The sequence below is a fragment of the Xyrauchen texanus genome, chromosome 40 (genome assembly GCF_025860055.1).
Source record: "Xyrauchen texanus isolate HMW12.3.18 chromosome 40, RBS_HiC_50CHRs, whole genome shotgun sequence".
NCBI classification, from domain to species: domain Eukaryota; kingdom Metazoa; phylum Chordata; class Actinopteri; order Cypriniformes; family Catostomidae; genus Xyrauchen; species Xyrauchen texanus.
In genome coordinates this window covers 8,932,704-8,946,810 of record NC_068315.1, presented here as the reverse complement: position 1 = coordinate 8,946,810, position 14,107 = coordinate 8,932,704, and the positions used below count along the sequence as shown (strand labels likewise).

The 14,107-nt window shown below is 38.4% G+C and overlaps 1 protein-coding gene across 4 annotated transcripts in view; it reads right to left on the bottom strand.

Annotated features, from left to right (window-relative positions):
- The window catches only part of LOC127633866 (BAH and coiled-coil domain-containing protein 1-like), a 119,159-nt gene extending 109,430 nt beyond the window's left edge, over window positions 1-9,729 (bottom strand). For all 4 annotated transcript variants that reach the window (XM_052113230.1, XM_052113232.1, XM_052113233.1 and 1 more), the window contains exons 1-2: window positions 9,551-9,729; window positions 7,152-7,481 (exon numbers count right to left, since the gene is read on the bottom strand). In XM_052113230.1, the coding sequence (XP_051969190.1) occupies window positions 7,152-7,323 (172 nt within the window). In that variant the 5' untranslated portion in view covers window positions 7,324-7,481; window positions 9,551-9,729. The remainder of the gene's footprint in view (window positions 1-7,151; window positions 7,482-9,550) is intronic.
- Between the last annotated feature and the right edge of the window lie 4,378 nt (window positions 9,730-14,107).

Genomic DNA, 14,107 nt, shown 5'->3' with positions numbered 1-14,107 from the left:
TTTTGTTTTAATCAGAGAACATGAACAGCTCGAAAGCAACAAGTCCCTCTCGAATAAAAGCTGAGCTATAATGAGAGAGAGCAGAAAGAGAGAGAGCTAGTGTTTGTCCCTTGAGACTGATTAATATTGAATTCCTGATGCTAATCTTTGTTTTGTGCTTTTTTCTGTACTGGTGTGGAAGCCGACGCATCCTTAAAAACCATGCTTTATGTATATTTAATGAAGGCTCTTCATACATTTGGAGTGTTCGCGTGTGGAATCCAACCCTAGTATGATCACACACTGCCACACACTGCTTAAGACGCCCAAATGTAGAGAAATATGAAGTACCTACTGAAAATAGTCAATGTACTATGAGATAAATTTGTTTAACATTGCAAATTTTATGATTATGATATTATGATAATTAATGGATAATGTATTCAGCATCGGGTAGCAAAGATGTTTTTTGACTGGTAAGTGCTTACATGTGTTTGTACACCTGGCCCATACAGGTGTCAGATGCCATTACAGAGAGAAATCTTTGATAATATCATCTGATATCATCACTGTGTCCAATGGTGATGAGCTCAGCACAATAGAAATAGCAAAATTGTGTGCCAAGGCAAGACAATCTGACCTTGGTAAGGACAATGCAGACTGATCAGATATTGATCACACACACACATGCACAAACATACACATAAACAATATCCCAATGCTGCTGTTGCAGAAATTATACATCTTCCACGATTTAGGATGAAGATACATTTAAAAAAAGGAAGCTGACTTCCCCTTTTCTTCTAGCATACACAGAGAGGATCACAGATTGTGTCACTAGTTTTCCCGTCCAATCGCACATCCGCACCATGGAAGCACTTCCAACATTTTGTTTTTGCAGCCCATTTAAAATGTAATTTCTCTTTCAATATCAGACATCAAAGCCAATGCAGAGGGCTTTTATTTTCCAAGCCAAATCCCAAAATTGTTTCTGATTTATAAAAGCTGGCTACAGGCCAAGTCAAAGTTTGGACTTAATAATGAGCAAGAGACACAGAGTGTACGAGCAAGAGAGACAGACAGAGAGAAAGAGATTCCCCACATGGTTCAAATATGCTGTGGTGGTGGAGTTCATAAGTTAAGGTGTCACAATAAAAAGTAGCTTGCAGTATGTAGCAAGCAGCATGCAAGCATGCACGCATATACATGAATAAAGAGTGTGTTCTACTCAAACCCTGGACAAAACCAGTAAATTTAGATTGAGTTAATAAATGACTCTCTTTTTCATAACTATGCACACAAACTTTAGACACTTCCACATTGCTATTTTGTGAAAAATTAACACAAATGTACAAAGCATTTTAATTGCTGTTTAAACTCATTTCCAAAGCTGGAGAAACTCATCTCCAATTACAAAATAGAAACATGCAACCCCCTGAAGGAAATGTGTCCAAATGCGTTAGATGAGAGTAATCTGAATGAAAGCTGAAAGAATGAGACACACAAAACAAAACAATAATAAAATGTCAAAAAAAAAATTGTTGGGTGTTAAAAAGACTCATTGTAGCAATGTTGATGTGTCAGGAAGGCTGTGTTCTTGTGAAAATTTGAGCCAGTAGGAAACAGCGAAGGGAAAGGAGGAGGATATTGATAAAAGGCAGCGAGAAAGAGAGTGAGAAAGAGAGAAAGAAAGAGTGAGGGAGGGAGGCTGACAGCTGTATAAATGAGCTCTGTGGCTCATGAAGCTCCAGAGTGCTGCCTTCTTGTTGTGCTGATCCGATGCACAGCAGATGAACCCAGAGTTTAAAAGTTGGAATTGTCAAATTGATTTTCCAAATTGGGAAATTGATTCAACAAACTTTAATGTCTAAAAATGCTAAATGTTTTTATTTAGGAGTAGGGTTAAGGTTAATCTATATTAAAAATAAGAAGCTTTATATAAAAAGAATTTAATTGTATGGTAATTGTCTATTTACTGTATATGGATAAGTAAATGTTTGTGTGTGTGTGTGTGTGTGTGTGTGTGTGTGTGTGTGTGTGTGAGCGTGTATTTATCACTTTGTGGGGACCAAATGCCCCCATAAGGATAGTAAAACCCGAAATGTTTGACCTTGTGGGGACATTTTGTCGGTCCCCATGAGGAAAACAGCTTATAAATCATACTAAATTATGTTTTTTGAAAATGTAAAAATGCAGAAAGTTTTCTGTGAGGGTTAGGTTTAGGGGTAGGGTTAGGTTTAGGGGATAGAATATAAAGTTTGTACAGTATAAAAACCATTATGTCTATGGAAAGTCCCCATAAAACATGGAAACACAACAAGTGTGTGTGTGTGTGTGTGTGTGTGTGTGTGTGTGTGTGTGTGTGTGTGTGTGTGTGTGTGTGTGTGTGTGTGTGTGTGTGTGTGTGTGTGTGTGTGTGTGTGAGCGTGTATTTATCACTTTGTGGGGACCAAATGTCCCCATAAGGATAGTAAAACCCAAAATGTTTGACCTTGTGGGGACATTTTGTCGGTCCCCATGAGGAAAACAGCTTATAAATCATACTAAATTATGTTTTTTGAAAATGTAAAAATGCAGAAAGTTTTCTGTGAGGGTTAGGTTTAGGGGTAGGGTTAGGTTTAGGGGATAGAATATAAAGTTTGTACAGTATAAAAACCATTATGTCTATGGAAAGTCCCCATAAAACATGGAAACACAACATGTGTGTGTGTGTGTGTGTGTGTGTGTGTGTGTGTGTGTGTGTGTGTGTGTGTGTGTGTGTGTGTGTGTGTGTGTATGTGTGTGTGTATTTCAGGCCCTCCCGTCAAGCAGTTTAAAGCCAGTCAGTTCTCAAGTATCAATTGCACAAATCCAAGTCGGCAGGGTGACAATTTTCAGATTTGGTGTGAAAACATCAAGGTCACATGTTAGGTGTGTGCGTACGATTATACAGTATGTGCGTTTGTGTTTGCATGTCATGGAGGAGTATTATATAATCTCACTTCCTCATTTGAACTCTCCAGTTTTGCATTACATTTATAGTAAACTGTGCTTTGTTTGTAAAATAATTGTATGCTTGTTATCATAAAACAATTGTGTTAATTAGACTGTGTAAATACACCAAAGCCAGATTTTGGTAAATGCAGGTGGGCATGCAGCTGAACAACTCCAGAGTCTTTGGAAAGCACTATGTTGCCCCTCTTGAGTGATCGCATGACAATCATGGCGCAGCTGCGCTTTTGGGAAACGGGGCCCTGATCAATAGTCACAGCATCGAAAGTGATGATATTCCGAGTGCTGCTGTGGGTAATACATATTTTATAGATGCACATAAGAAGATGTACATATCAAATATTAAGAAGTGATTTTCTGCCAGCATTGATGACGTGCAGATGCATTGTTTGAGGGGGCACTGGTGATGGGTGCAGTCGGGCCAGGAACGCTGAGGCTCTCTCAGCCTACTGAGGCACATCAAACAGTGAAAGAAGAGACTGTAAGGTAGAGGGAGGAGGGGGGAATTATGCCACTTCTGCGAACGAGGCTCTGCTGAATCACACACACAAACAGCGCCGTACACTTGCACACAGCACTCAGCTGGCAGGCATACTGAGTGCCGATGGAACATGCCAGGCTCTGTGCTACCAAGCAGATGTAATTGGGCCAGATTACCAACCAGGTGGAAACATTCAGCTGCTCTTTATCCTCTTCTCCATCTCTCCCTCATTCCCTGTCTTTCAGTCACCTTTACTCTTTCTTTACAGTATATTTATCCCTATTTTGGAACAGTGGGAAAAAAATGTATGTGCTATTTAGGATGTTTGAGACCAGGTTTGAGATCAGTCATTTAATGAATCAAACAATAAAGTGACATATAATAGAAAAAGCAAGCAATAAAGAAATAAAGAAAGCAAGAAAGAAAGCAAGAAAGAAAGAAAGAAAACTAACTAGACTGAAGTGCATGCGTTGGACTCATTTTAACTACAAGTCCTATCAAAGATGTTTGGCCTGGGGGAAACAGTACCTCAGTGCTGAGCATGGCTGCACCACAGAGGAACAGGAGGATGAGTGGACGGGGAAAGTGAGACAGGTTAGGATCAACAGCAGCGCAGACACAGCATTGTTAAATCAGTACTCAAAGAACACAGAGGAGAGAGAGGAAGAAAAGATATGAAAGAAGGCCGACTGAGGCTTTTGCAGAAACATGACTGCTACAACACAAAGCTTGAGCGGGCAACAAAATAACTCAGAGGTTCAGGGCAAATGGCCACATGCATGTCTGACTCCTAATTGAACTGCAGCTTGGTGTTTGTTGTTTTGGAAAATAACTCAAAACTTCCTGTCTCTTGTTTTCTCTCTCTATCTATCAAACCATCAAACCATTTTTCTGACTCAAACAGGGTAGTCCTGACTCAATGTGTATACCAGAATGAATTTTTTATTGCTTTTCATAAAATTCAGGGCCTTTTAAACATTCCTCATTCAAGGGATATGTGTCTCTATGTGAGTGTGCATGTCCGCATGTGTGTATTTGTGTGGGTGTGTGTTTTGGGTGATGTGGCCAGTGATAAAGACAAAAGTGAGAAAGCAGTAGCAAAAGAGCAGCGCTTTTTTCAGTGATGACAGAATTAATTTGTATATCTAGAAGCAAAAAATATCTAAGTTCGGCTGAGTGATACTATTTGATTTGTTTGTTTTTTCAAAAAAGGCAATGGCTCAGAGGGAGCACTTATAATTTTGTGTTAATGACAGTGATGTTTCTTTTACCTCTATTATTCTGATTTATTATTCATCATCTGTAATTATATTATTAATTTTATTTTATCTATAGTGGAAATAAAACTCTTAAATGAGAGATCTTAGATGACAAAATACCTTTTGTGATGCATCTGATGATTTAAACTGGAATAAAATACTAAAAAGACATTTATCATTTTAATCCTTTTTATACCAATGTGAAGCAGAAATATGCACTAATAAGCTAATACACTCACATTGCATGCTGGCTTAAATTGACAAGATCTAAAACAATATAGCCTATAAATTGTGTCAATAATAGAAACGGTATAACGTTATTCTACCTATTCTGTATTAACAGAAATGACACATATGTTTATTTAAAAAAAAGCCATAGCGGAAGAACACGAAATCGATACGCACGCGCACACGTAGCCTCCTCACAAACACACACACACACACCAAGTAATGATGCACCTGTATGGCATGAGCTAGCGTCCGCCTTGAGGCAGACGTTACAGACATCTGCTGAGGATATGGAGTAGAAGAGAGAGAGAGAGAGAGAGAGAGAGAGAGAGAGAGAGAGAGAGAGAGAGAGAGAGAGAGAGAGAGAGAGAGAGAGAGAGAGAGGAACAAAGTGAGATCTACTGTACACCGTATCTGTGCGAGCTGCCAGAGCAGCATTTGATGTGCACGAGAGACCGGAGCAACACAACAAAATCCATCAATCTGCTCCCAGTGCTGCTTTTACAATGTAGCCTACTCAGTTCGACGACAGTCGTCAAGAAACTGAACCAATTCAATACATTATAAATTTGAAACAAATGCTTAAAGATGCACATTAAACCGAAAGGAGTCTAGTAGCTTAAATGAGACTAGTTTATATTTGGGGAAATAGACCTTCTTTTTGTGGTCTTTACGTCTCTGTGTGAGGTAATTGGAAGGAGACATTGCTTGAAGAAGGCAGTGGGTGAGGGTACAGCAGTGGGAGGCCACTAGGCCAGTGAGAAAGACAGCCGCTAACGACCCTATCACTACCGGCGCGCATCCAGCGCTAGTCGGTGACCATCGGGGTCAGCGCGCGCTCTGATAGATCTTGCTCCAGAAAATATTTCAGAGTCTATCACATTATGCCTCGAAATCGTTTCGAACATTTTTAGTCTAACAACACAGTGACCGTTACGACTTGAATTCGAAATCAACTTTAGTTCGAATTCAGCTTTAAAAAAGTAAAGAACGGCAGATTTCGCTTATTGATTTGCCTGAATTATTAATTAGGTCTATTTAAAAATATTACATGCCCTCTATTAATTATGAATTGATTAAAAAATAATTTATTGTTTAAAACTATTTAAACTGCCATACAAATTAGGCTACCATATGAAACATGGACAGCATAACAATCGTGGATCTAGCTAAATGTGAATTTATTAACGCGCAAGTAGCTTTTTTTTACTAGAAAATTATGACATTCGGACATATAGGCTACTGTCGTTAATAGCTGAAGAAGATGAAGCGTTAACAGATAGAAGTCGTTATTTTTCACGTGCATAAACAAACATATCCCATTAATAACCAAAAATGCGAAGTGTACATTTATGCGAAGGTACTTTGAATGCTGGAGCCACTTGTTAAAACTAATGCATGCACAGTCAACTCATTCGCACCCCGTCACATGCACCGCTCAATATAGAAACCGGATTTTCTTGTATTACAGACGCCTCTTTTAACACACACACACACACACACGAGAGAGAGAGAGAGAGAGAGAGAGAGAGAGAGAGAGAGAGAGCTACTGACCCTAATCGTGGACACTTCTCGGAGTACCACAGCGCGTGCGTGCGCGCACAAACACACACACACACACACACACACACACACTAAAGCTTGTGTTATTAATTTAAAGCAGCTGTGACAGCAAACCGCTCAAATGTGTACCATAATAAACAGAAAACGATGGCGTATTTTATAGACACTAACTCATTTTTAGATATCTGAATTGGTGAGAAACAAAGTCCAGTTATAAAAGTAACGCACAGAATGTCTCAGCGAAGTATATAAATAACAAAGCAGTGTATTAATGCAATCATCTTAAAGAACTAAGTATAAAGACGTTAAATTGCAGTGTTCTTTATTCTAACCAGATAATGGATTAAGATAATGTACTTGCTCCCCTAAAGAAATGCATTGCTCTTAACAAAACGACCGGCCTTTCTTCTGCTCAGAAATTATATTTGTAATCAGTTCAAAAGAACGTTACATTTCTGTCAGATTAAGCCATTTATTATTTTCAGAATGGCTAATGTTTCTCTTTTCAATAAAAAAGGCATGTAGCCTACATGTCTTATGCGCTGTTGTGAAGTTAGGCAGACTTCAATAGAAACATTCATTTAATTCTGTTGAAAATATGCTTTTAACGCATTCATTCATGAACAGTGGGACACAAACATAACACCTACCTGAATGTGGAGGTATCGGTATGTGCGAGGGGTAATATTTCCCAGGCTGAAAGTGACCGGGATGCTGCACTGTGGTGTGCCCGGTAGGAGTGATCCTCGAGGCGGCTCTGTGAACCAGCGCGCCTCGCTCTGCCAGAAGGTGCGGCGGAGTGGCGAAATCCCGGCCTTCCATCTCGATAAAAAAAAACGATAAATCCGAAATCCAGAGCGGGAAACCACGAGAACCGAACCGAACAAGATGTTATAATCCCGTAAAGAGTTTCGCCTAGGTCTTGCAGTCAGCAGAGTTGAGGCTTTGTCGGCCAAAAAAGTATGTCCAGGTCATGTTTTCTGCAACACAAAAAAATAAAATAAAAAATCATAAATTGTAGTATAAATTACAGACCAGTTACACGAGAGAGTTTATGCAAATCCAAAAGATCGTATCATGTTAGTATCCTTCAGATGTGTAATGGTAATCCTTCATTGAAAACACCATGTGTTAGTCCATTGCTGTGTCTGTGAATGCTGCCTAAACACAAATTCTCCGCTCTTCTCTCTCATCTCACCACAACTGAGAGAGCCTACAGCACACCTCCACATTTACACAGAAGACTCTCTGCAGGCTATAGACCATCCACAGAGAGATGCCAAAGCTAGATCAGCCTTTGTCTTTTTCTGTCTTTCACTCGAAGAAATAAAAAATCTTTACAATAATCTACAGTCTTTGGCGTTTGGTAGGCTATGACTCTCTCCATTACAAATTCGAATTTATTCAAGACGTCAAACTGTAAATGTAATACATGTTGTGCCTTTCTGTCTCTCGTTTAACGTAAACTGATGTGTTTTCCATAGGCTGGATATGGGGGTGACAGCACACAAATGATGGAATATGAAGTCTATATAACTATCTTGGGCCTCTAGCCCTTATGTTTCCAAAAAACAACTGTAAAATTAAAATTGTATAATCTTATGCTGTTCCAGTTTTGTAATTGCAAAATGGTGCATTGAGAGAGCAAGGGTTGCATATGTGTGTCATACGATGTTACCATTGCGTGAGATTTATTTTGCAAACGTCCTAAGCAAGGTTTGCCAAATGAAATTGCAAGACGTATTACAAATGTTAAGACAATAATTTAAAAGTCTGCTTAATCGACTTACAAATGCTCGTGCGAATGGTGGCGAACAGTTTCCTTATCTCATAACATCATCGACAAGGAAACAAAGACATTTGAACTACTTTGAATATCCAGCTGTGTGCAGTTTTTCATCTTTTCTAAATTACAAACTGCATGAAAGACGTCTAAATATCCAGATATTTGATGTTCAGGACGCTGAGTCTCTGGGATGTTTCGCATTGGCGAATGAGGCCTTACAACGTAGGAAGTTCCGAGTTTAGAGTGTGAGGTTGTCTGCTGTGGCCATACTGCTTTCATGAAATAGGCTACATAAAATTGGAGAAGAGAGAGAGATAGGTTGGAGAATGGGGAGTGAATTTATGTGTATAACATAACATGTATCGATACAAACAATAGTTGAAATAATGCTCTCTGAATCACAAAATGAAATGTATAGTGTACACTTTTGCGCTGACAAAGGACATTTCCTGCATGCAAACGTGTATAATATCTATGAAATCATGAACACTTTTTGTTTTTCTCGAAGAATTTGAACGCATTACGCATCACACTAATAACCAAAACTGAACATTCAGCGTTTATTGGGACCTAAGAGCTTTAAGATTGGGCTCGCAGGATAAATGGGAGAAGAGGTGGAGCGCATGAAAGAACAGGTTTTCTAAAGAATGATTTGATATGTAGGACATTTCCTTTTAAGCTATGATAAACCCAGATAATTGCATCACAGCTCTTTAATATAAAATAATTGTTGCACAAGTCTATATAATACAAATCTAAGAAAAAATAAGATGTTATTAAACTGAAAAAGTAATTTCCTCTGGCATCACATCCTCTACATAACTGTTTGCAAATTCATGTCAAATGTAGTTTTTGAAAGAATGTGTAATTATGAACATATGTATTTTATCCTATATTATTTAGCAAGATATAGGTCTTCGCCTTTAAGCCACATAATAAAGGAATTTGAAAATAATTAAGTATTGCACCATTTTTTTTATTATTAGCCTATTATTAATTTATTATTTGTATTATTAATAATAATATTAAAATTAAATATTCAGATTATTATTATTATCATAATCATTATTGCTGTTAGAAAGCAAAAGGCGGTTTGAAATGAATGTTTATTTCTCCTTCATCCCCAGTAATACAGACTCCTTAATTTTCTATAACGCCAGATATTCTAGAAAAATCAATAAATAAAAAATAAGAGCAGCTCTTATAGGCAACTGTTTATTATTTCACGCATATAAATGTATACAATATAAACGGATTACTTACTGGTAAGTTATTCCTTGCAAAACAATAAATGTTTAAAAATATGATACAAAAAATAGGTAAAAGAGAGCAGAGGCTGAATAAAAACATGTGGAAATGGTTACATCCTTGTGTCTGCTGATTTCAGTGCGTGTGCAGTGCAGAAGTTCGGAGATGCACCGTAGTAGTAAGAGCTTCTGCTGAATCGAGCCCCGTTCAAGCAGTCAGCTCTTTCCTGAATCTGCTAGTGCCACTCAATGAGAAGAGGAGGTGGTGACTGGGGGAGCCGCCTCGCCCATTGGTCTAATACCTACATGTCAATAAGCTCGTGCAGCGCGCCCCAGGATAAACAGTGGCTCCGATTGGATGGTACTCTGAGCCAATGGCGTGTCAGCTGGATCAACTAAACAAAACGGCGGGCGCTTCCTGTCTCGAGACGAGCTCAGCGCGAGACACGGCCACATGGTTACTTATGAAGTGTCATTATTTTAAATGACTTAAAAGAAAAACTGTAGCATTTTATGTTTCGACCCAGCATTAAGAGAAGCGGAAAAGTAAAGCTATATCCTGACATGACTAATGATAAATCGTTTTTATTATACAGTGTAGTCTATAATAACATACACTTGTTGATTGGTACTATTTACATCGAGAACACATCGATTCTAAACTTAACAGTCAACAGTCCATAGCAAACAAAGGGTTAAAAACATGGGTATCGTTATGAAAACGGTTTGATTGGTTGGCGTCTTGCCAGAGCGCTGTCAATCATCGAATATAAACAAGGCTCTGATTGGATGCTGTCCAGTCCTCACTGGGCTGCCTGAAAAAAGCAATTACTGGCCCTGCGGTTTCAAGGCGGCCCAGAACTGGATGATGAAAGGAGATAAGGAGGGGCGGTTTCAAGGCCTCCCCTAGGCGAACCTCTTTGGCCCCAAAGCTAAAGGAGAGTCAAGAGTGACTTAATCAAAGGGAATGCGTTAAAAAGGGGAAACGTGTTGTATTAAATTTAAAGTATGGATTCTCGGATTAATGTCGTTTAATTCAACTGCAACGTGATAATACGAATGCACGGAATCTAATAGACTCAAACAGAAGGGTGGATATGAAGGCAAACGTGACAAAAACGAGTGTAAGTTTTTTTTTTTTTTTTTTTTTTATACAGTAAAGTTTAAAAACTGTTTGCTGTTGTTTGTCGGGACTACGACTTAAAGGTTTGATGAAGGAATATGTAATAATAGTAAATCACCAAGACCCGTAAAACAAAAGCTAACAATTATCCGCTATACGGAAATAGTTATAGTAGGCCTACGCTACTCATTTCTTCGGTACAACTGCAATTCAGCAAAACCTGGGTGAGTGGGAAAAAAATGGAAAATTATTATTAGTAGAATTAGTAGCTATTATGGTTGTCATTTGTGTTTCCCCCAAAAATATGATGTTATTGTGTTTAAAATAATATAATAGCCTATAATACTTATGATGTAATATAATTAAACATATGGTTAAATATCCTTTTGGGTGTCTCTAGTTATTTTCCACTCTCTCCGTTGTATTTAACTTCAACCCATGAAGCTTTCATCCACCACCTTGTATTTTACCATCGTCTCATTGCAACAAGAGTTTTCTTGTATCTGTTCACAAAAAAAGCAACCCCAAAAATGTTACAATATACAACTTTACAATTTGAAAATACTACAATATTTATTTATGTATAAAACAAATGTTTTATACATAAACATTTATTTATAGATTTAGGTAAAAAAAAAAAAAAAAAAAGATGTAGCCTACTGTAGGTTTATTCTACAGTTAATCATCTATCTTAATCGTTTTATGTCTAGATAAAAGGACTGAACTTTGAAGCCAGTTTTCTTAAAACTACACTTATAGAAAGAAGCCATAGGCCTATAATTCGAATAACTGTTTTTAGAGAAATTATAAAGACACGAGGTTATCAATCAATAATTACTAATCCAGTAAATAATTCAATTACTAAATACATTTAGTTTATGATCCTGTAGTTCTTGTGCTTGTTGTAGAATAAATTTGAATTAAAAAAGAGAGAAAGCAAAATAAGGATAGTCCTGAAAAATAGCCATTAAGAATCAGATTTTACAGAGAAGTTATCTTGGCCTCAGAAGTATGGAAAAGTGCAAACGAACTATAATCAGAAGCTCTTACTATGACAAAGTACACAGTCATGGTGTTAAACAACTCTACAGTAATTGTTATAGAGAGGTTGATTTGCCCTGCCGCTGACCCTCGTGTAAAAAATAAAATGCTGCCGGGAATACTCTTCTGCAATATACAAAGAGGTACAGCGTTTTAAGCATATATCGGGACTTAATTTATTTAGTGACAAGAAAGACCCTTTTATTGTTGTGGTTTTATTGGTTGCTTTTTGCAACGTGAAAGCTGGGGGTGGGGTGCATTTAATGGTGCACGGGTAACACACACAAGCACCCCATGCAAACACACGATTACATATATTCGCATATATACAAGCACAGGCTCTTACAAACATACATATATGAAATCATATAATTGTACCTTGAACACACACTCTGCCCCCCCCCCTTACATAAACACACAAACACATTCTCCTCTCCCCACGCGCGCACTAACACATTCTTTTCTCTCTCTCTATCTATCTCTCTCTTTCTCTCTCTCACTCACTCACACACAGAACAGACACACAGCCCATGTGCCAGCGCGAGCGTGGGACGCGGGGATAATTAATGCGGAGTGACTGATTGCTCTCGAAACAGACCAGTCCCGCGAACGGCATTGTCCGTGATCAGTGAAGCGTCTCTGATTGACACTTTCCCTCCATCTTCAAGCCACATTCAAACTACCGGAACGGGGCGTTTGTCACCAGCGTATAAGCCAAGGGTGTGCCAAGACCCAGTTATTGTCAGGCCGAAGTTGCACACCAGTTTTAGACAGCGCTAGATCCCCCTGGTCAGCATTTGGCAAAAGAATAATCCAGACAGGACGCCTGTATTCAGAGCCCACTCTTATGCAAATGTTTAACGGTGCTTACATGCGCCTATGTCCAAGTTTGGGGATTTTATGTGCGCGTCCGTTGGATGAATCATTGTGACAATGCACTCCATAGCTGGTGACGAGGATGGAGCATGTTCAGTCAAGACATTTTGCTCACAGCCTAATAATAAGGGTTCCATCATAGACATCAAGAGAAGTATACTCGGAAAGATGCACGAGAATCAATTCACATCCATTGTATTATGGGGAAGCGTTCAACTTAAATCTTTTAATTAATTGTGTAAAACCTATGTGTATTTTATCCTCAATAGGACATAATGAGAACATAAAGAGCACAGTAACTTTACTAAGTAACCACACACACAGTTGACTCCCGGGCATCTTAAACCCGCTACACAATCGAACTTGATTGGTATTTCGTGACCCCTCTTCTCGCTGAGATGACGGAGAAGCTGTCGTATTTGATATCTCAAATAAATATCTTTGGCACCATATTTGGACCCACTTTGAACGTTTTGCAAGTCCCAAAAGTGCAAAACTTATAGCCTTAAATGATTTGGGCCCTGGTAACTGGCGGGCAAGTTGTATGTTGGCTCTCACTCTATTTCTCAACGCCCGTTCCGTACAGGAAATAGTGGGACGTGTAGCTACACACACAGCCTGAACAAACGAAGGCCGAACGTGTTTATGCAGTTGTATGTAGGCCCTATAGGCTGCATACATTTAAAACACTGCTTATTATAAATATGTAGGCTATTTAAAAAAAATATAAATGCCACGTTTAGGAGTAGGCCTATATATAGTCGCATATTTTTTCCTTTTAGGGTTCGCCGTCATTGATCACTGCGTTACTCGTGTATGGCCTAAACTTTTCAGGCCAGAGCAGTGAAGTCTTGTGGAATCATGTCCTGATTGCAAACTCGGGATAAAGGCCAGTTGATTTTAGCTATTGTGTACGAGGAGTAGATAGACAGTGGCTTGCATCGTAACACACACTTCCATCATGGCTTGTCTTCGACCTCCAACCGTTGTCCAAACTCAATATGAAACGTTGAGTTCTAAGACAAGGATAAGTTAAATCGATGTAAATGAAGTCAGACGTTGAAAACGTGTCTATCAATCCAACAGTTTAAGGCGGTACAGGGTCAGGGGTAAATTGTGAATGATAAAAACAGTTCCCAGTAAGGTTGGATACCAACCAGCTGCCTTTTATACAGTCCATGGAATGGCGTTATTGATAGAAAAAGCCCATCTGTGTCCAATTAAGGGAAGTGCTTCACCCCTATAAATGGCACAAACCTACCTCATTACGACCTGTTTTATTGTAAAAGCTAGAAGTCAAACTACAGAGAGGTAAATAAGTGTAACAAAATTCAAAAACGTCGTAGATTTAGAACTGGCAAGCCTAACATGAGAGATTGAAAGACAGACCATGATGTCAATATGATACTCCTAAACGTGGCATTCATATTTTCAGTTTAACCCCTCCAAGGTTTTGGTGACTAATATATATATATATATATATATATATATATATATATATATATATATATATATATATATATATATATATAT